Here is a 23,101-nt window from a genome sequence, read left to right on the forward strand (position 1 = left end):
TGGCCAGCATTAAAAACACACTTATCAACAATAATTATATGTAGTCGTCAGAAAATCTCAACAAAAACAGAAACGTATTTGGCTGTTGGTTATATTTTACTTGGTGTTGATTTACTCTCTGAATTCTAAGCACCATGTTCTCTACTTTCATGACAGGGAAATATGAAGGTTGAACAAAACTATTTTCATAATCTCCTAACAAACATCAAGCTGAAAACTTCGACTCTGACCAGGAATTTGTGAGCTAGAATTTCTTGACAAAAGAGAGAAAAAGAGGCTCGAGTAATTAAATATGTAAAAGAAAATATCACTGACTAGATTGATGATAATTTACAAACCCTTCGGGACCGTATTGATAAATATCCCAAATATTATTACCTGCTTTTTGAACTCAATTCTGCTTCCTTTTTAGAGTTGCTCGTTTAAATGAGCAAACATTCATCGTAGGCAACAAAAAGATGTACATTAAAAATGCAGGGCTCCAAGAAAGGCCCAACAACTCTTCAAACTATAACCTACACTCTCGTTATTTAGGTTGGAACCAAGTCTGGCCCACTAGGGGACTGTGCAAATAAAAGAATGGCAACACAAAACAAAATAAACTGAATGAAAGAGAATAAACTGGATCTGCACACTTTGTTGTGTAATGTGATAACCTCTTCCGCTTCTAACAAACTCCCGCAAGTACCTTCCAATTCTGTTAATTGGTCCTTCAAAGCAAGTGCATGACCTTCGGCATGTTTAAGCTTCAATGCAGTCTGAAGCTGTTTGATGACCAGATCTTTCTGTTCCTGCAAAAGAGATGTTTCATTTTCCACCAAAGCAATGCTTCTTGTGGCTGCACTGTTTAGAAGTAGAAATTCTATCTCAGCTTGCATATTCTCCATATATTGTTCTTCCAACTCCATTTCCATTTCCTTGCACTTTTCATGCAAAGATTGCAATTCATTTGCAGAACCCTCAGTAGGCAGTTTGATTTCCTTCTGTCTAATTTCTTGATCCTTGCATAGAATTTCAAGTTCCTTCACTTTTATTTTTTCTGATGATGTTCTCTTGTTTGCTGCTTCAAGTTCCTTCTGTAGTAATTCCAGCATTTCATTCATCTTAATGAGTTGGTTTCCCTCCAAAGGCATCTCCCTCTCAAATTTTTCCTCCACATGAGAACCATTAGGGACATTAGGTGAATCATATTTGGGAAGATGCTTACTTATACTATCACTGTCAGAACATATGCCATGTTCAGAACCCTTCATCTGCACAAAACATGTTCCATTATCTGCCAAAGAAACGCTTCTTGCAGCAGCAGCATTTAACATCAGATATTCTATCTCAGCTAGCATATTCTCTTTAAATTTCTCTTCCAACTCACTTTCCATTTCCTTGCATTTTTCTTGCAACAATTGTAATTCAGTCGCAACCCCCTCACTTGGCAGCTTGGATTGCCTACATTTAATTTCATGATCCTTGCTTGGGACTTCAAATTCCTTCACTTTTGTTTGCTCTGAAAATGTTGTCTTGTTTGCTGCTTCAAGTTCCTTCTGTAATAATTTCAGCTTTACATTCATCTTATCAAGTTGACTTCCAGGGAAAGGCCATTCTCTCTCAGCCATTTCTACCACATGAGAACCATTTGCAACAGAAGGTTCATCATGCTTGTCCAGACACTGATTTACACTATCACTGTCAGAACATATCCCATGGACAGAATTCTTCATCTGGAATTGTTCAATTAGTTTTCCTAGATCTTTCATCTGTTGAACTTCTGCAGAAACCAAAAAAAATTAGTCTCTTAAGTAAAAGACAGTATTTTGCATGTTATTGTTTTTATTGAGTATGGCAAGGAGCTCATTGATTGTAATGCATTTCTTTACCGAAATTAAATCACTATTTTAACTGGAACGGACAATTCAATGGTGATAAGGGTGAAACCAAGGCTTGGTAATCTGCTCTGTTTAATAGAGTGAGTAAAATGCCAACAAGCAAACTCAAACTTTGATCAATATAGCAGAACCATGATTTTTAAAAAAATCTAATTATATTAAAAATTATAAAGGTTTATCAAAAAGCAAATACACATGAAAACACATCATCGTACACAAATATGTATAAAGATACAGAAATTTATCTTCCCAGAGGAGGTCACAGCCATAAAGTTTGCTCTTAATTTGTAGCTCAAAAGTAGAATTTATATCAATTTTCAACTTATTTGGTTCATGTGTTTCTGAATAGTTTTTTGCTTTATAGTTTAAAATTTGAAATATATGCATATTTCAATCAGAATGGATCAGTGCTGCCAAAAATCCAATTGAAGCTTATCCAGGTTGAATCAACCACTGGGCAATGCGCAACAAAACAACAAAGAAGCTGCGCACTGTACAATCAAATCAAAATACTCATCATGGAAAGAAATAAGGTTCTAGTCATGTTCAAGATACATGAGAAAAAATGCAGTTCATTTGTATATATTCATTCAATTTAGAAATACAGTTTGCACATGATTGTTTAATCTGATATATGAAACAAAGAAAGCTTTGGATATAGATAGTTTATGCCATTGAAGAAACTGACTGAATGACTTATCTGAATAGTTTATGCCATCAATAAAACCTACTGACTTATAGTCAACATGCATCCTTGATTGCTTTTATGTTTTTCCTTCAACTCTAGCCATCATTATTTATGTCAAAAGTTTTCAAACCATCATCATGCTTCTAGTGTGATAAATTTACCTTATTTGATAGCAGATTACTGCTGAACCTTCTTGATTGTCTTGTTACAAAGTTAGCAAGGTTCAGTACAAAACCAGACCTTTTCAGCTGCACTTAATAGTAAATAGTGCAGTCCTTCCTTTTTTCTAAATAACTTAACTTATTCTACTAGACTGAACTGTCCAAGCCTTTATAATGCTAAATTTAACTGTAGTCCAGAGTTAAATTCATTACTCACTGCAAATGTAAAGACAATACAAAGCTAAATAATTTCCTGCAAAACATAAAGAATTGAATGAACGAACATCCTTAAATGTTTGTAGTGCCTGCCCCTAGATCGCATTTCTGTTATCATTGTCAAATTCCTTAGGCTGATTTTATGCATTGATTAGTTTTAGAGATATTGGATTTACAATATTATGATATTATTTCATCTCTTGGATTACAAATATATCGGTTATAATTGTTTAGTTGATTTCATTTCACATGACGTTAATGATGTTTTGATGATTCCTAGTTAGTAAATGTGGTTTCTTTCATAAAAATGTTAACAGGATGTCTTTAATGATGATTATGTTGTATTGATAGAGATGCATTATTACATGTACGCATTTGATGTTAGACTTGTGATTTTTACGATACTTACCCCATACTTGCATGTGTATGGTGTGCGTGTTTATTTTATCTTTCTGTCTGACATGTTTGATGTGGTTAAGGGAGGGAGTCGTAGTCACCTGCTAATCGGGATCTACACGATGAACCACTCCCCGCCATTGTCTGTTTAATTTAGATATATTATATACATGTACATGCTTGTCTTTTATGCAGGATGCAGGTACCGAGCATCGACTTCCCTGAATTGCCAAGATGAGCGTGCCCTATTACAAATACTCAAATGGTGAGAATGGGAAGATAATGATCAGGTCCAATCCTAGCCATAGCCTAAAATACTGGTCCTGCAAGGAGGACTCATAACAGACTGTCTACCCTTTTTAAACCCGTGAGTATTTTGTGCGTATGTTGTTTTGTGAGTCTGTGATGAATTTTTTGTTAATTAAGTCTAATTAAAAGATTAAATTAATAACTTAATTTAATGGAAATTATTATGACATTTTATTATTTAATTATATTTAATTAATTGAGAAATTAATTAAATATAAAGAATTGAATTTGAAGATAAAAGTTTTAAATTTAGAACGTGATAATATTTATTTAATTTAATAATAATATATTTAGAGTTCATTTTTAAATAAATGCTAAATATTATTGTTATTTAAGTTAATAAATATTTATCAAATTAAACGTTCAAAAATTAATTAAGAAGTGAAAAGATATTAATTTATGAAAAAGATTTAAATTCGCATGAATGAGTTTAAAATATAGAAAATTAATTAAAAACATAAAAACATGTGAACTTGAATAAAGATATTTTAATAATGTGTACATTAGATTTAAAAAGTTAATAAATTAATTTTAAAAGTGAAGTCTAGTGGAAAGATTAAATCAAGTAATTTAATAATTCACTTAAAGTGCATGAAGGAATAATAAAATAATATTTTAATTAAAAGCGAATTAATTGTGTTAAAGTATTAATTAAATAAAATAATTGTAATTTTAGAAGTGGTGGTGACAGAAACCCTAAAAGTTAATTAGATTCTATATTAGAGGTTTTAGGGTCATTATTGCACACACAGGTTGATGGAGAGCAACTCGAAGGGTTTGGAAAGAAAAGAATTTTACGTGGCTTGAAAGGTTTTGCTTGCAGTAGGAATTTGCATCTGGTTGTTAGAGGTTAGCATCATATCCAAGTAGGATCTCGTGGCTTGACTGTATAGTGGGTTTCACTCTTCAAGTTTCTGTTTGCTCCGTGTCTTTTGCATGTGTTGTTTTTTCTGGTATGCAATAATGTTCTTATTTGAGAAATATCTATACATGGCTTAATGGATACTTCGTTGAGTTTATTCTAGAGGATTGCATTTGAATAAGAAATTAATTAAATACGAGAAACTATTGGATATTGAAATCAAGCTTGAGTTTTAAAAGATAAACGTTGTCCTTTTTCAATAGATTTTAAGAACGGAAATTAATTTGAGGACTAGTTTGAAATAAAAAGAAAATTGTGAATTCGAAATTTGAAAGGTTAAACTTAGTTTTCTTGTCAGAGTAATAATGTAAATGTTATATATATATATATATATATATATATATATATATATATATATATATATATATATATATATATTATTGTGGAGTTATTGTAATGTATTTCATAAATTGTTAATATAATAAAAATTATAAAATAATTCTTAAATTTCACATATAATAATATATTATTCATATTAATTTTTAAATAAAATTACATTTAAAAATAATAATAATAATAACAATAAACAAATTTAATAACTTAACAACTTACCTGCGGGTACCTGCATATCGCAGCGTACCTGCCTGCGATTTGTGGGGGGGGATTTGTGGGGGGGGGGGGGCGCACCTTTGATTACTGCCGCACGCAGTACAGACCACACGGCTGGATAAAGGCCTACGGCTTATTTAATGACGCCGACCCATATTTGGGAAAAGCGCATAGTTTTATAAAAAGGTTTTGAATCATTATCTTTGTTAATATTTTTATGATATTAATTTTTTTAATTATTATTGTTAATTAATATTTTTATTAAGAAGTTTCAATATTATTGTTAATTAATAATATTTATTAATAAGATTTCAATATTATATTTATGAATTTTAATAATCATTATTAATTTAAATAATAATACATGGTTAACTTTTAATAAATGAAATTAATGACAATTTATAATAATTTCAGATATTAATATAAATATTTAGTCGAAATTTATTAATTAATAAAAAAAAATCAGTTTGATTAAATTTAATTAATGATGAATTGGGTGAAATAGAAATTATAGATTTATTAATAAGATTAGTTCAATAATTATTAATTAATTTTATATATATATATATATATATATATATATATATATATATATATATATATATATATATATATTTGAATTGAATAATCGTATGGGTTATTGGGTGGAATAAACTGAGAATCTTATAACTTGAAACATACGTTGAACTGGAACTATAACCTTACATTTAACTCAACTATATGTTTTCAAAACAAACCCAAACTATGAAACTGTGATGTTGCTTGTACTATCTATGCTTTTGGATTTTGGGGTCGATTAGGTGTTGACCAGTTTAGGATGTACACCAGAGGTTTTTGTGAGATTTCTTTTATACCATGTATGTGGCTGCATGTCATGATGTGTTTTCTGGTTCAAATTGAGATTATATTTATGAGATTTACTTGTGGAGCATTTATGTGTACTCGAATGGGAGAACCATCTTATTATCAGGTTGCCTGTTAAGGAACCGAGTTTGATCTTTATGAGTGTTGTGGTATGGGACACAACTGTGGATTTATGTGCTTAGGAGAGGTTGTCTAGGTACATGACTTTGGGAATGGCTTGCATAGGGGTCCGGGACCCAAAGTGGTCAGTGCCAGGGTAACCTAATGCAAGTTATGTAATAAGTTATAATCTAGTAATTAAAACTTTTGGGGGGGAAAACACACCAAAAAGATAAGTTAGTGATATTTGATCCACCCATGCCTTGAGGGCTTGTATAGACTAAGGATGGGAATGGGATGAGTGCCTCGTCTTCTTGAGAGGGCTTTCTAGTTTCCACATGTGTGATGTTGAGGGTCCAGGGTTCAGAGTAACCAGTCCAAGGTAACTCAACGCTTGAGGGTCCGGGGTCTTTTTAGAGATCAGTCTAGGGTAACTCAAGCAGCCATGTGATGACACTCCCTAGTATGTAGCCTGAGTCTCCTCTGTAGATTATGTGTACCTCTGGTGGTGTATTTATTGTTGGATGTGTTTATTGTGGTTATTAATTTCATTGAGGATGATTGGTGTTTCATAGATGATGTACTCTTGATATGTGGTTATTGACTTGAGGAGGATTATCTTTCGTTGACTTTATCTTATGATCTTGGTATTTGGTTTATACTTGGTTCGTGTATGATGTTTGGTTGTGTGGTGTCGATATTGGATTGAGTGTTCTTTCCTTTTGGATTATCTTATCTTCTTCTAGCATGTGTTACCTTTGAGATAGTTTTGGCTAGTAGGTATTCCATGCCTAAGAATGTTTTATGTTTGATAGCCGTTTGTGGATCGTTCATTATCTTCCCTGCACGGTGGGAGTGGAAGCCTGACTAGGTAACCACGCGGTCGAGAGTTAGTGTCTTCTTACCATTTGGGTTTCCCTTACATTGCCAGCTGTTGGATGTTCGTTGCAGAAGATGTACCTTTATCATTCTTATTTCTTATCTCAGAGACTTCTTTTTAGATGATGTATATATATGTTATCATGTATTCTGATGTATTGTATCTATTCTCACATACCCTGCGACATGTGTAGTGGATGTTATTTAGTGGACGTACATTCATTGTATTAGTATACTTATGTATTTGCTTATGCGATTATGTATTTGTTATTTCTTTATGATCTTGAGACATTGTACTTGGAACTTAAACTAATTAATTTAAAATCATTAAATGTGACTCAACGTAAAGGAACCCTTGAGGAATTGAAACTATATCTATATTTGCATGTGTATTTGATGTGTATGTTCATATTGCTTCCGCATTAATGTTATCTTGATGTTGTTTTAACTTTTAAAAAAAAAAAAAAATAGTTCAGTAAACATTGTAACATGTTAGGTTTATTTCTCTTGGGTTCCCGAGTGGGGCGTTACATTGTTATCCTCTTCTTTCTTGGACACTGATCATCCTTACATAGCTCAAAATTAGCACACAATTGCCTTTTTTATTAGTACCACACTGCCGAAGCTGCTTCATTTTTTTGTTACATAGTTAACAGGATATAGCCAAAGCCATAAAGGTTGAAACTATGGTTCATATTTTCACCAATGCTTTTCTATGGGTGAGGTTGCCATATCTTCCAATATAGTTTTGGGAACTTGATTGTTTGATACCAATTGGGAATGGTCTAGGCAAGTATCATTGCCTTTCCAAAGAGACTAGCACCTACCAAAACTCTATGTATGTTTGAATCTACATTGAAATGAACCTTGCCAATGACCTCCTTGTCGATATATTATTGAAGGTGAGAGTAAAAGCTCAAAGTAGCCTGTTGATTATGAATGGATAGCTTTCAGATGCAGTAAATGCTTCTTGATGGAACTCTCTTCTCACAATGTCAGAAACAGCAAGATTTGGGAAAACAAACTACAACGGACGTAGTGGACTGGGGTCGAAGATAACCATTATGTTATTCCTCCCAATACCCTCATGGAATCTAATCACTTGCAAGCTTCTTCGAAAGACAACTTGGAATCCCATCATCCTTGTGCACAATCTTCACCTTCATTAGACATGCATTCCAAGCAGCACCTGTGCAGAATTACCCAATTGTTCAAGAGCCTCTTGTCTTAAAGAGTTCAATGCAAGAGGGTTATCTTGTGCTATTAAAGGCTTCTAGGGTGAAGAGGGAAGTGGTGAATGAAGCAGGTAAATGTGGTAATCCAAATGGTCAAGGGTGGACAAAAGGGAAAGTAGGAAACACAACATACAATGCTAAACAACTTTGAGATCTTCCGAGAAGGGGATTAATTCATCAATAGAACAATCAATTGGGCTGGCCTGCAGATTAAGGTCTCTTTTAGCATAGCATACTGTACTCCGCTATGTGAAGTGTGTCATTGGCTACTATCTTCAATAGAAGAGTAGGTTGTGTTTTTGATAGTGGCATCAGAAACTAATAGGCAATAGTTTGGCATCTGAATTGTTTGCAGATGTACAATGGCCTTTACCGGCCATACATGCTCTATTATTATTAAACCTTTCTCACAACCTCAGTCGCAATTTAACAATAAAAAATGCATACATGCATGTGATTTTTTTATTGTACGTACATATATACAGCAGTATGTTTATATAAAAATATGCTCAAATACTAGATCTCTGCGGTGGGGTTAAACAAACTCTAAATAGTTCCTCTCTTGCATCAACCATTCTATAAGGAATCCTCGGACCCACCCAAATTTCTGGGAAAGAGAAACTAGATTTCAGGCTACCAAAAAATATACAAGCACAACAAATAAGGAATTAAAATAGACAGTTTGTAAACTAGAATATAACTATATTTTTATACTCATTACTATCAAACTACACGCATGCTATTTTTCCCTTTTTTTCTTTGAGCTTGTAGAAGACATCTAGAAGTTTCCCATGGAAGGATACATCCATATGTTCTCAAAAACTGGTAATTCTAAAAAATGGTTCTGCAATGGGGAAGCAATGTCCACATGTTGAGGGATGTTTCCTTCCTCTCCCTCAGTTCCCAAAATACAAAAAAAAAAAAAGCGGATGCTCTAATGTAATAACATTTGAACCTTAAAATTATGCGTTAAAGGAAATTGTGAAAATAAAGGGGGAAACATGTTTATCTATTCTTATAATCCTTAACCTGCTTATAGAAAAATATGAAAGCAAACAAACTTGCAAAGTGTGGCTAAAAATAGGGGCCCCCACCCAATATAGAGGTAGGGGGGCGACTATAGCCCTACTATAACTACAGAAAGGTGGGGTGGGAGGTAGGTAATCATTACAAGAGGCTTTAATTTATCACATAGAAAACTTTATATTCCCGCTTGCTTCAAAACATTAAAAATCTCATAATCCTGTATAAGCACTGCCACAACAGCTGAAAAAACATCAAACAAGTCCACAGGAATTAGAAAAGTGCTTATTAAGCAAAAAAGATTTAGACCAGTAGACACATCTTACAAGTATTAACTGTATTATTTCTCATCTTAAAATATATAAATCATATCCCTGAAACAGGACATGACTTTCATTTCATTTGAAAAGCTGGATTCAAACAAGATACAGGAAATTTGATTTTAGTGATATTAGAAATGGCTCTTCCATACACCCTAAAAAATGTACTTGGGTTATATACATAAAGGTAGTTGTATTATAATCTCTGCCAAAGGTTCTTGGATTCTGAGGCCCATATGCTCAAACAGTTGTGAAAATAACTCAACAGAAAAACATAGAAAATTCAAAAAACCAAACAACAATAATTGTCAATCATATGTTTGAAATATCATTGTCAGTGTTTTGGACCACAATTTTGTGGTCCACCACTAAGACAACCTGCTATATATGCTGCCGTGCCGTGTATGGTTGCTAGACATGTCTCCGCCTGCTGTGTATGGTTGCTAGACCCATGTTCAAATCATAAAAGTTAAAACTCTAAGACTCTAGGCGTGTTACACTCTAAGACTCTGCCGTGCGTGGTTGCTAGACCCGGACTGTGCCATGAGTATGCTCCTGTACGATGAAGAGACCTGCCAAGACAACCTCGCTCCCTCTATATCAACCAGGATTCACACAAAGAAAGAGAATTAACAATATTAATTATAAGTTACCATATTTGCTGCCCAGACCCAGAAATCGGAAGACAATTCGCTCAGCATTCATAGTCAGCTCGAAATCCCTGCAAAGTCATCATGAAACTGTAGAATCTTCTTCAAATTGGCACAGCAGGACCCTGTTCAAATTTGGGTTCAATTTGAGCAAATGTTGAATGATTTGTGATTTTACAGGAGCGACTTCGGTCACTTTGACTTTCCAACAGAGCTTTTTTAACTATTTTTGTCATTCCAACCCTAAAATGTCGGGATTATTAAAAGTTTTTTGACATTTGACATTCATATTAGATGGCATTTGTATTACGCGGCAAACTCTTCAGTTTTTTTTGGTATTGAATGGCAGGTCTCTTCATCACACAGGAGCATACTCATGGCACAGTCCAGGTCTAGCAACCATACACAGCATTGTCTTAGAGCATAACACACCTAGAGTCTTACAGTTTTAACATGGGTCTAGCAACCATACACAGAAGGCAGAGACATGTCTAGCAACCATACACGGCACGGCAGCATGCATATATATATATATATAATCTTTTACAGGTGAAACCAAACCCAACCCAGAAAAAAATTGAACAACATTCAAACTCACATCTGTACCAAAATCCGACCGGCAACTTACATGGTAATTACTGATTTGTGCTAAATAACAATATTAGAATCTTTATCAACAAAAAAAATAACTATCAACTCATAACAATTAATCATTTACGTAAATTATGAATGTAATTAAATTGAGTTGATACTTTTTTAATGATTTATGGACACTTCATTAATATTATTATTTAGTATTTGCTAATATTGTTAGTTGTCTCTTCCTTTTGTTGTCAGGTTTTCTTTTATAAGGAATCCTACATTGCTATCCTATCATTTAGACCAAAAAGTGTGATCCAATATGTTGATCTCATAAACTTGTTTGCATTTTCCCTGAAGAATTGTTGTATTTAATACTAAAGAACACAGAAACTTGAAGTCTCTACTCATAATAATCATGTGTACAGGGACAACATTAGAAGGTACAGAGCTCAACTGTCCAGCTGCATCAATATTCTGATTATTAGAAGACCATTCTTAGCAATCAAAGACTGAAACAGAAGTCTGATCAAAAGGGTTCAGAATTTGCAGAATCTTTACAGAAGGAAGTTCAGAACTCGAAATTTTTCTAAGTCTGGGTTTTTTCGTCTTGCAAGACCAAGAGCGGAACATGGTATTTTTTTCAGACTAGGGTCATTTTGCCCTAGGTGGCAAGTATGGAGTCCAAGATAAAATTTGCCCTAGGTGGCAAGTATGGAGTCCAAGATAAAATTTAAGTGTCGAATTTGTTCTAACTAGGGTGATTTTTCCTCAAGGAGAATTTGGAAGGGTGGAAATTTTTCTGTGTTGGAAATGCCCAGACTATGGTGGATGAATTTTTTTTTTCTCTAAGCGTTGAGAATGTCCATACAAGGGTGGATTTTTCACCTTGTGATAGCAAAACAAGATCGAATTTTACTAAGTACAGAATGAATCCTATCCAAATCCTAATTGATTTTCCAACTTTCCAAGGATGGAGGTAGAGTGTGGATGTCACCTTCGGGTCCATGGATGATGTGTTGGAGAGGGAAATGTGGACTTAGCCCTTTTTGTGGGGGGTGGAATCCATACGTGGGTCGTTTTTCCCTTTTAGGGCCCTGTTTACCATTAAATAAAGTAAATAAAGGTGAATTGATAAGGTAAAGTAAGAAGCCTCTAGAAGGGTATCAAACTTTTATCCCACATTGCTTGTGGGAAGCAAATCAACAAGCTGAACCCCTTTAAAAGGCCATGAACTGAAAGAAGAAATCATAAGGATTTACAGAGGCAAAGGCTAAGTGGCTAAAAATCCGGAGCAGCTGGCCAAGGTGAAGCACAATCCAACATTGGTGATAGGAGTCTAGATGAAGAAGGAAAGTGGCTGCCATTGGAAGAGACCTGACATTGCTAAAGTCTGAGACTTGTGGAGTGTATTTTCTGAGACATTGAAGGCCATTGGAAGGCCAAGGACACAGATTTTACAGTTCAGATCTGCAGACTTCTGAGTTTGGTAAAAAAAAATTAGAAACCCATGAATATTTTTTCAGGTGTCCAGATTGCCAAGCACACGCCCTAGACCAATTCTCCATCCTTGGGTATCTATTTGGAAACCATTTGAAGGTCAAATCAGGGGTAAAAAGGCCCAGATCTAAAATTTCATGAACACGATTTTCAATTTTGTCAAAAAAATCACCAAAAATCACCTTTTTTTGCAACATGTCCAAAATTATTTGTTGAGTCTTCCACTGCCTGTTGCTCATTATTTCAAACCATTTTCGGACAGTCAAAAGTCTGTGCTAAGGCTGCCATGAATAAAAATCCTTGGTTACTGGTGCGTCCAGGAAATCACCGGATGCTGGTTCTGGTGCTTTCAGATGCGTGGATGCATTTAGATGCTGCACCAGTGCTCACTGGAAGCTCGTCCAATGCCTGCGGATGTGCACGGGATGAGTTTGAGAGCATCTGGAGAGAATCCAGAGAACATCCAGGTGCATTTGGAGAGCATCTGGACTTTTTCAACACCCATTCACTTAAGTGACTTTAAAAAACAAGTGTTTAATTGATTTTTTTAATTATATTTTTGCTCCTTTTTGCCCCAAAACCCTAAAATGGCCCTAAAAGAGGAATGGTTTATTTTTGTATATTTCTTGGCATACATAAATTATAGTATACACTATATAAATATTTTTAAATATATATATATATATATATACATATTTTAAATATATTTAAAAATATGTATATTTATATATGGACACCCAAACGCATCCAAAATCCCCAAAAAAAGAAAAATTGTGCATCCACAAATCAGCACCCCACACCTGTAACAGCATCAGTAACTTAGTAAAAATCTAAGACTGGATCTGAAAATCTAATTTTCTTTCAAGAAAATCTGTGTCTGTTTTTTTTTGTTTGCAATCTGATCCTAACCTTGTTGCAGGCTTTTGGGAACATCTTAAGACACATTCTAAGCCATCTACAAGTCTGAAACACCTTTTCATCAGACCAAATCTGAAGCATCCATGTACATGGCCGATATTCTTTGAAAATTTATTAAAAGCAATCTAAGCATCTAACTGCCCAAGACTATTTGCAGAATGATCTTGACATTAAAACCTACCATTTCCAATTGATTTCAGTCACTTGGGGTCTGAGGTAAGGCTGTTATAAGAACAAAGTGTGAGGACAATTTTCTGAAAGTCAACTTTTCTTTAGATCTGGATTTGTCCTATTCATTGCAGTCTGACCCAAGTTATACTAGCACCTTGTGGATGTCACCTAGAGGTCATTTTGAAGGCCATACAAAGATCTGAAAAGGTATATTGCAGACTTGTCCTCGGAAAATCAGGACTTCTCTTGTCATGACAATATGGTTTGTCCTAAGTCAAATCAATTCATGGTACTATGAGAACTCACATGTATTGATTGGATTATGTTAAGATTAATGTCGGAGCCCATCTAAAACCAATTTTCAGACTTGACCATGGATTGTCTTCAGGAAAATCAGACCTTTGCTTAGGTCTGATTCTATTATTCTAAGTGATGGATTATTGTTCTAACGCATGGATAATCACAAACTTGGGTTCCAAACCTTAATTACGATTATAGTGCATGGATTTTGGGCATGGTTTGGATCAGTTACAAATCATTTTCAGGCTTGTCCTCAGAAAAATTTTGGTTGGTTTTGATCATGAACTTGATTTTAATACTTGGTTGTTTTGTTCAATCTTCACCAATAACCCCATGATTGTAGAATTTTCTTAATTTGGAATGCAGGGATCATCACAAGAGGAATTAAAATGAAATTGCAGACTTGTCTCCAGAAGTTTTAAGCGTTCCAAGTAACTAGTTCATGGTTATGATTGGATCGTTGTTTGTTTCCAAGGTCTTGTATGAATCTTAGGTCATGATTTGGAATTAATTTAATAAGTTAGGGGACTGATTTGAGGATGCTATCATGACCGATTTGAAAATCAGAATTCATAAGTTTGTCTAAGTATTACAGATCTTTGGTCTTTTGATATTCTTGCTTGCATTTTGATTGTTGCTTCCCTTGGATTAGTTCATTAAAACTAAGTGCAAAATTAATTGTTTAATCCATGGATACATTCAAGCGGTTTCATCATATAGACTGAATATTTTCATAAGTCTTTATTCCTTACTAACTATGAGCTTTGTACCAGGAATCATGTTCGGACCAAGAGCAGGGATAGTCACAAAGAAGTGAACATAGGAGGTCGTAAGACAAGTTCAAGCTCATGGCCCAGGATAGCAATGGAAGAGGACTAGCCTCAAGGCAATTAAGTTCAAAGGACCACACTTCAAGATGATGCACTCCAAAACTAGAACAAAGGAAAGAAGCTTCAAGGATCAAGCTGAAGTAAGTATCCAAAGATCAAACCATCATCAAGCAAGGACATAAGGAAAAATTTGAGGTTGAGAGCAAGAAGGAATCCAAGGACAATATTCTCATCAAGGGAGTGATCTTGATGATGATCGAGCCACACAAGGAAATGAACTTAATATGCCAATGAAGAAGTTGATGTGTTCAAGGGATTTCTCCAAGGATCAAATCCGAAAATGAAGAAGACAAAGGTATTCAAAACAATGAAGATGAAAATACGAAGACTTTAAGCACAATGAAGTCCATCCATTCAAGAGAAAGAAGTCCAAAAACGATGAAGAATCCCTAGGGTAAGGTGGTGGAATTACGATAAAGATTGCATTGAGAATTTAAGAGTTCATGGAGTTATAACATGGAGGCCTTCCTAGTAGTGACATGGAGGAACTTAGTGAAATTTTGCTCAAGTTCCTTGATTTTGCTAGAAAGGAGAAGAACAAGGAAGTCTACATCTTGGGTGATCACTTGTACAATGACTTGGCGGCTTATATGTTTCGTATTGGTCCCCAAGCCTTTGAATTTTTTCATTGGCTCATTTTGTGGTGCTTCTTTCCTATTGGGTTGCCCTAATTAGGGTTTGTGATAGATTAATACGGGCCCTTGATTTTAAATCAATCTTGGACATTCATTGTAATTGGGGCTCCTATATAAACCCCACCCCTCTCATTTGTAAAGCGGGACTTGTTGGAGAATTGTTGCTAATATAATGCAAAATTTTCTCTACTTTTCATTGTTGTGTCTTGCATGGTGAATTGTTGTGATCAAGTTTGCATTATAGCATGGTGATCCATATTTCCTCACTTAACTTAGGATTTCATTTCATGTTGTTTAGAAGTAGCTCAGTTGGATGAAATAATTGTGGATGTTTACTTTTTTGACTCAAATATAGACAAGGCCACTAGCCTCTTGCCGATGGTAGGAGTGTCTTGTGTGATGAACTAGTGAAAGTACTTAACTTCAATTGATATCCAATCTTTAGTTTGCATCTATTGATGGGATTGAAGAGGGTAGATATTGATTTGAAAACCATTTGAGGATATCCTTAAAAGCTTGCACTAGGCAGGTGGAGTCGCTGACTAAGCTACATCTAGTAGAGTCCAACTCTAACCACGTTTCCTTGCGTTCATAGTAGTAGTAGTAATAGAGGTTAGAAGTTTAAGTTAGAGCTGAAGTGGAAAAGTCGAAACATATTTTCATTGCACATTGTGAAGCTAGATCTTTAGCAATGCAAGCGGTTGATGCCCATTGAATGAATTGAGTAAGTCCCCAAAGTGATTACCAGCAAATCACATTATTTCACTGAGCGAGTATCCACCTTTAAAGAAAAGCTTGAAGTCATTTCATGATCTTACTTTGCAAGCTTAGCATGAGAAATGACCTTATATCAAGAGAGGATTGAATATTTGGTGTTTCACTCCAAAACATTAGTGTTTGATTTTGTATGTTGTAGTGGAATAAAACTCACATCAACAAGACGGAAACTCAAACAGCTTAGGCCCTAAAGTGAAGAAGGCAGCAGGAAGTGGAGTATAAACATACATGCGGTATGCTAGGGTCATAGAAAACAAAATAGCAAGGAGATAACCAATGAAAATGTTGAAAATCTAAAAATTGCTAGAGCAAGAAAAGGACAAGATGAAGTATTGGGGTGCAGATGAAAGGATGAAGTGTAGAGTCGCAAGAAAAGGATTGAAGGAATACTACTGGGCAAAGGCTTGAAACCCCAACAAATGAGAAAAGACATGGTGGAGATCAAGAAAAGTGATTCCTTCCAAATGGGCAAGAAAATCCCAAACCTGCAACAGTGAACACAAGGTAAGAGTTTCCAGGAATGGTGAGACGGAGGAAAATGTACAAAGGTAATGTAAAACCTAAGAACCCAACCTAGGCCAACAACAGATTTACAAAACCTCCATACTGCAAATAAAATTAATTTATTTGCAAGTTGAGGTGTGATGCAAAGCACAAATTGACTAAGGTGGCCCATTTTTAAAAACTATGATTGGATATTACAGATGTGCAAGATATTGGCCAAGGCAACGAAGGAAACACAAGACTACAAACTTTTCCATTTTTTGCAGTAATCTCATCTTTCCGTTCTTTAGAAGAACCCCACATATTCCTCCTTGCTTTCCTCATTTCTCACCTACAAGCCCACTGCATGCTATTGCTGGAACAAGATTGTCACTTTAGCATGCCCTATAAATGCTCAAATGTTCTTGGGGAGAGTTGAGCTGTTAAAACTTAGTCCCAAACAAGAGAACCAAGTGGTCCTACCAACTTGCTACAACCCCTTTGACCATCAACATAACATTATCACTGTTGATGCGCTGATGCGCAGCTCAAATCAACAAGAAGTTACCTGGCCAAAATTTTGAGAAACCCAAGACTCGACAAGAACTTAACATATTAAAACGCAAAATTCATAAAGTTAAATAATGTGCAAAATAGCATTAAGAATGAATTTAATTCTTGCATAGCTAGGAAATTTGTTTTAAAATGCTCAAAACCATTTCAGTGGAAAAAATAATTGAAACAAATATTGAAATGCAGGAGAATCTATCTCCGAGCATTTATTTGTTAAGCAATTTACCTAAAAAAATTGACCTGTGAATTCTCTTAAATTGACAGATTATTCATAACGTTTTAAGCTATGGTTGGTGAAATAGGAATTGGAATCTTTAAGAATATTAGTAAAATGCACATAGTTACAAAACAAAGCTAAACAAAGAATGGTATAATATGAGTTCTAAAATGAAGTTACACGTTAACAAAGTACAATGCAACAAAAACTAATGTTCATTATTCAATTGAAAAGTGAGTTGTTTGACAGAAACATCTTAGCATAACCAATAATCAAATAAAAATGTAATCACAGAAAGCATGTCCAGAGCTCAAACTTCCATGTATAATGGCCCTACACAATTAGACAAAGGGGCTCACTCACATCAGCATGAAACATTCAAGCAATGAACCAGGCAGCCAACTTCACAATCTACCCAATAAGCATAAAAAAATGTATTCTTTAAATGAAGGGAACAACAGAAGGCACAAAATCCATGAACCACATACCCAACTTCTTGATCTATATTTAAATTAAGAGGACAATATTTTCCTTATATGCAAAAGTGTTAGGGGAAGCCAAATAAACCTGATGCCTGTAAGGTTGAAATCTAAAAGCGTGATGGGACACACCTGTGACAAAAGTGACCCTAGTTCAACACCTCAAGAGGATGTCATCTATTGTATGTAGTGGAGGACTGGAGCTTTCAATGGATTCAGGATCAGCCATGAAAAGTTATGTGACTTCTTAGCTAAATGTGAAATAGGGCAGCCAACTCCCAGTAACTAGCTTGTATATTCTGATATTTTTGGAAGTCCACTCCAGTCATGTGATAGCTTCCTTATGTTAATTTAAAACATTTGTGAATTTTACTCCCTAAGCATTTTTTTCATAATCAATGACTGGACGTAAAATACCTTGGTCTAAGAGACATGGATGACTGATGTCAAGAACACAATTGTCTGTCTACAAAGGACTTGAGATTGTAAAGTTCTTCTTGAAATAGAAAATAATAGAGAGAAAATGTAAGAAATATGATGCTAGCTGTGCTTTACTCGTTATTTTAGCCAGGAAGGAAATTAGGACTGCAAAAGAAATAACTGTACGAGTGTTCAAACCTGGTCAAAACCAGTTAATGGAACTCAAAAGTGCAAACGTAACAATATAAATGAGTGCTGAAAGGAACTCCAATAATCTGAAGAACAGAATCTCAACAAACACTAGGAAGCTAATGCCATATCAAACAAAACAATAACACGGTGCCACAATGTGTGAAGATTGAATAAAACGCAAGTACAACAACTGACATCTTTTCAACTTTTTTTGGTTTCAAATTTGGAATTGTCTGGAGTCTTACCTTGCTGTAGCCCCTCTTCGGCAATCTTAAGTTGTGTCATTGCTTGAAACAAACAAGCTGATTCTCCAGGTTGAAGATGTGTCCCATTTTCATATGTTTGCGAATCCAGTTTCTTTTCCATCCCTTTTGCACCAGCAGTAAATGCAGATGCAAAACTCTCTTCACCTTCTCTACATCCACCGTCGCTGCCATTGAATGTCACGGACTGTAAAATCTGATCTTCCTCACTGTCTTGTCTCTCAAACGAACTATTTTCAGGTTCAAAGTTTTCACACCAAAGTTTAAATTCCTCTGTTGTCCACTTCCCATTGCCAAGGTTTGTGTTACTGCCGCTCTTAGCCATGACTCCCTTGTCATGTCTTACTAACGTGGTTCCTACATCATTTACTCTACTAGAGGAACTTTCGCCGAGGCCATCTACACTCTCGGGTTTGTTGCCCACTAAATGTTTCTCACTCTTAATCATCACTGCATTTACATGACCTGAAGTACCAGTTGCTGACATTCCAATATTATTTGCCGTGCTGTAAGAACTTTCCCCAAGGTCATCCAAGTTCTGATTGTCCCCATCCCAGATATAAGTGGCAGGAAAATTTTCAATATGGTTTCTAGAAATATCCTCACATTTATGTACAACTCTCCCTGTACTGATGCTACTGCCATCGGGCTCGTGAACTGAATCTTCAGAATTGAGATTATTCTCAATTTTTTCTGCCCTGGCCTTTTTGGTTGGTCCTGCAGGTCTCTTCACATCCCCGGATCGAGAAACCCTGCCGCCAATGGGGAACTCAATTCCACCCCCAAAAAGTGGTGGAAAGTTCATCTCTTCTCTATTATCAAACAATCCAAAGTCAATATCGTCCAGAAGCTCTTCTGTTGTTAAGTTTTCAGCCATACCTTTTGTAAAGCTGGTATAGCTGTGGTCTTCGCTACAGTCAATGGGAAATGCATTTAAGACAGCATAACACGACCCTGAATCCGAATCTCGGTCCGACTGAGCGAATCCCACAATAGCTGACGATGCGCCAATATTATTGCCAGCGGAGGATTCAGACTCAATGGTCTCATTTTTCTGCTTGCTTCCACTAGACGCTCCCTTGGATGTACCTAATTGTTCTGCATGAGGATTGACTCTCTTATGAAGCATTCTCAGTGGTTCTGGAACATGTCCAATATCCTTACTAGTCTCTCGCCGCCTCCTCTTCCACTTCTTCAGCCCTTTCCCCTTACTCTTTTCAACCTGATCTGGACGAACCTTACTTGTTATTGTGCTTTCCTCCTTCAGTTTAGCCATTTCCTCCACTTTATCACACTTCTCCCCCACCTCCACATTATTATCCTCATTGCCAGATCCAGAATTCCCATCCCCCAGCTCCATCGTCCTAAACTCAACCACCAGACCGAAGCGCACTTACCCTGCAAAGCTACAGTAGCATAACTCAATAGCAATTAATGGCTCAAATCCAACTTGCATTGGAATTCTGCACCAGCCACTTAAAGAGTCACAGGTCACCCAAGAAGTCTCTACTGACTCGGCCAATCAATAAATGCAACCCATGGAGCGAATCCTACAACCCAAATCATGAATCTTTATTTAGTCTGATATCAATTCACTGGGAAAATCCATCACCCCACCTCTTCTCTCTATTAAGGATTCCAAACGTTCATCCAGCAAAAAAACATAAAGCGAATCAAGAGCATGTATTTGCTCTGATAGCTGCTAATTCAAGATCAACATCAACAATCCACTAAAGAAACTCCACCATATGCCATTCACTCGGTAGAAAATAGACGAAACCGACCCAGGCGTCTAACTGAAAACTCTTTACTAGGTATTTCAGTCACCTAGCGGTAATCCTGCGGCATATTGTAACGAATCTGTAAGCCACTGTAACACAAATGCTCCATAAAATTAAACGCATTCCCATTTAAACTTAAACTATATTAATGCAATGATGACCCAATAGAAAAAATCTTAAATCAAAACAAGTGGAAAAAAACATGTATTTTTAAAACCAGACATTCACAAGTAAAGGCACCTGAATACATATGAGAGCAATTTTCGTAACCCACCTGAACACCTGTCTTAATTATACCAATTACTCAATATATGAAATCCCGTTGCCTGGCCAGTAACCCAGGTCATAAATTTCAATGAGATATAAAACTTCCCAATCAGGTCTCTACAAGCCCAATTTTCATTGTAACAGCCGAAAAATTCCTAGCTTTCAAGGACAGGGGCTCTTGGACAGCTGTAGCAAAGCTTCAGGGAGCAATTTCCACCTGGACCATCAAACCCACAGCTACTAAATATCAAACCCTCCATTGGGTCCTCAGATCATGGATCCAAGAGAACACCCACTATCGAAACCCCCACTCGGTGCTCAAATCTACGGCACACAAGTAAAATTCCTCGCAGAAGTCAGGAATCCTAGGAAGCGAAAAAAGGTAAAGAATACCTGACAATTGGCAGCTGGGCTACACCGTAGAGGCTTCAGGCATATGTGTACTAAATGGATTGTTCGCTGACCAAATAGTTTGGAAAACAACAAAGCACTGATCCAAACAAGATTTTCTTACCTGTCAAGGTTGAGCGAAGCTTACCCACGTGTCCTTCCCGCCCACGGTACCCTCAAAACCACCCTCCTTAATAAAATGAAGGCCTCTTGAAATTCGAGAATATCTATATACCGAGCTCCATTTCAACCTCTGAATAAAAACAAAACTATTACAAATAAAAAAGCCAAAAAAAAGAGAAAACTCTTCGGGAGGAGCCCTAAAAAATGAGGTTATAAATTGGTCACTTCATTTTAGCCTACTCATCGGAATTAAGAAGCCTATATTAAGCCTAGTTTTGCACGATGTAAGAATCCATGAGAAAATCAAGACAACAGTGAAATTTTAAGATAAATTGAAGAGTACCTATTCAAAACCCTACCTGGAGTATTGTGAGGAAGTACTTTATCTGGAGGAAGATTTTAAAATGTAAAGCCAGAGCCCGGCTTTGGATTAAATTTGTTAAGGAAAACTAAAATAAACGATAATTATTCGAAGCAAAGTGAAAAAACAAAAAGGAAAAGAAAACCCAAATTAATGGAAAGAATTAAAAAAGTAGGTGGCCCTGGGTTTCCTGCTCAGAGGGACCCGCAAGTGAATTTTCGTTACAGAGTTTATAAACTACCATATCACTTTCATTTGTTGTCCAATTTTGTTTTCGCCATCCTCGAATGTTGCGGGGCCCAACAAAGTGTGATCCTGGTTGTGGGTTTTCTTCTCTTGGATGTTAGAACAAATGCCCTATCCTTCCTCATTGTAAGTATACAAGACGTTCAGGATAATGCAAAATAAATTTGTTAAGTTAAAAAAAAGAGCTTTTCTGGTCGCCATTATTGATGTAGATAGAATTCGGGGTGTCCCAAACTATTCAGTACTAGGGATCTTTTGCAAAGATAGAGAGGGATAAAACAAAATTGATGAGGTAATGGTTGGGAGAGCTACTTTGCTCCTATCGTGTACCTGGTGGGCCTGTGGCGACCTTACTGTCAAGCGTTCACGACAGGAGGAGCTCACATATGACGTTTAGGTACAACCTAGGTCGGAGGCATGGCCAAACAGGAAATTCGACATTTTTTAAGTTATTTTTATAGTCTGAACACACAGCATGGATTTTTCATTTTTTTAAATTACGGTGAGTGTGATAGGAAGTGTTGATGCAATTTTTCATGATTATTTAAAAATTTATTTTTTTAAGTCTCTCTCATTAAGGTAGGAGAGTATAGTTTTTGGACGTGGCCATCTTTTTTACAAATTGTACTATTGACTAAGTTTCAAAAGAATGAAAACACAAAGAATTTTTTTGAAATTTTCAACATTTGATTTCTATGATCTATATATTTTGTGATCGAAAACAATAAAATTGTTGAGAAAATTTCATTGTATTTTTGTAAATCTGAAAAAGAATCATGTTTGACATTTTTTTTTGTCTTTGGTACATTTTTATCTAGAGATTAGCCAGTGCCATAGTTTTTGGTCTACTATTAATTTACTCAACTTTCATTAATCCTATGGGTAAGAAAAATTTAGTATTAAAATGAAATTATAATTTTTTATTTTTTATATCCTCTTGATTGCAAGCATTTTTCCTAGTAGTCTTTTCATTTTTCTTCATCAAAATATTATGGAAAATATGAATGGATGATTAGAAGTCTTTTATAGATGGTTTATATTGTTGGCATGTATACTGACATGTCTGCAACACGCATACTTCTATTACTAGGAAACTTTAGGAGAAGACAGATGTTACAAACATGTTTATCTTCAATGGAGATATTCATCAAAAAAGCTAGAAATCAAGCCAAATTGTTGATAAATAGCAAATTGTATCCAAATATAATAAGGATGCAAATATCACCTTTGATAAAGCAACAACCATTGATGAAGATGGGTTATAAGTTTTAATGTGCTTTAGAAGATACCCTACAATCTTTTTTTAATATATGTTGCAGATTCAATGTCAACATTTTACTGCCTG

General features: G+C 35.5%; 1 protein-coding gene across 6 annotated transcripts; it reads right to left on the reverse strand.

The window, feature by feature from the left end:
* Window positions 1-352: 352 nt before the first annotated feature.
* LOC149580354 (uncharacterized) lies at window positions 353-21,627 on the reverse strand. 6 transcript variants are annotated; one of them, XM_089790398.1, is made up of 5 exons: window positions 21,509-21,627; window positions 21,151-21,279; window positions 20,644-20,960; window positions 18,571-20,427; window positions 353-1,762 (listed from the first exon to the last, which is right to left on the reverse strand). In XM_089790398.1, the coding sequence occupies exons 4-5, from the start codon at window positions 19,946-19,948 to the stop codon at window positions 531-533; spliced, it is 2,610 nt and encodes an 869-aa protein (XP_089646524.1). In that variant the 5' UTR covers window positions 19,949-20,427; window positions 20,644-20,960; window positions 21,151-21,279; window positions 21,509-21,627; the 3' UTR covers window positions 353-530. The 6 variants fall into 6 exon arrangements, with proteins under 6 accessions (XP_089646524.1, XP_089646531.1, XP_089646533.1 ...); XM_089790405.1 differs by lacking the exon at window positions 20,644-20,960; XM_089790407.1 differs by lacking the exons at window positions 20,644-20,960; window positions 21,509-21,627 and having other exon boundaries at window positions 21,151-21,343.
* Window positions 21,628-23,101: the final 1,474 nt, after the last annotated feature.

This window comes from Cupressus sempervirens, chromosome 1 (genome assembly GCF_028749045.1).
Source record: "Cupressus sempervirens isolate cs-2001-9-10 chromosome 1, ASM2874904v1, whole genome shotgun sequence".
Classification (NCBI taxonomy): domain Eukaryota; kingdom Viridiplantae; phylum Streptophyta; class Pinopsida; order Cupressales; family Cupressaceae; genus Cupressus; species Cupressus sempervirens.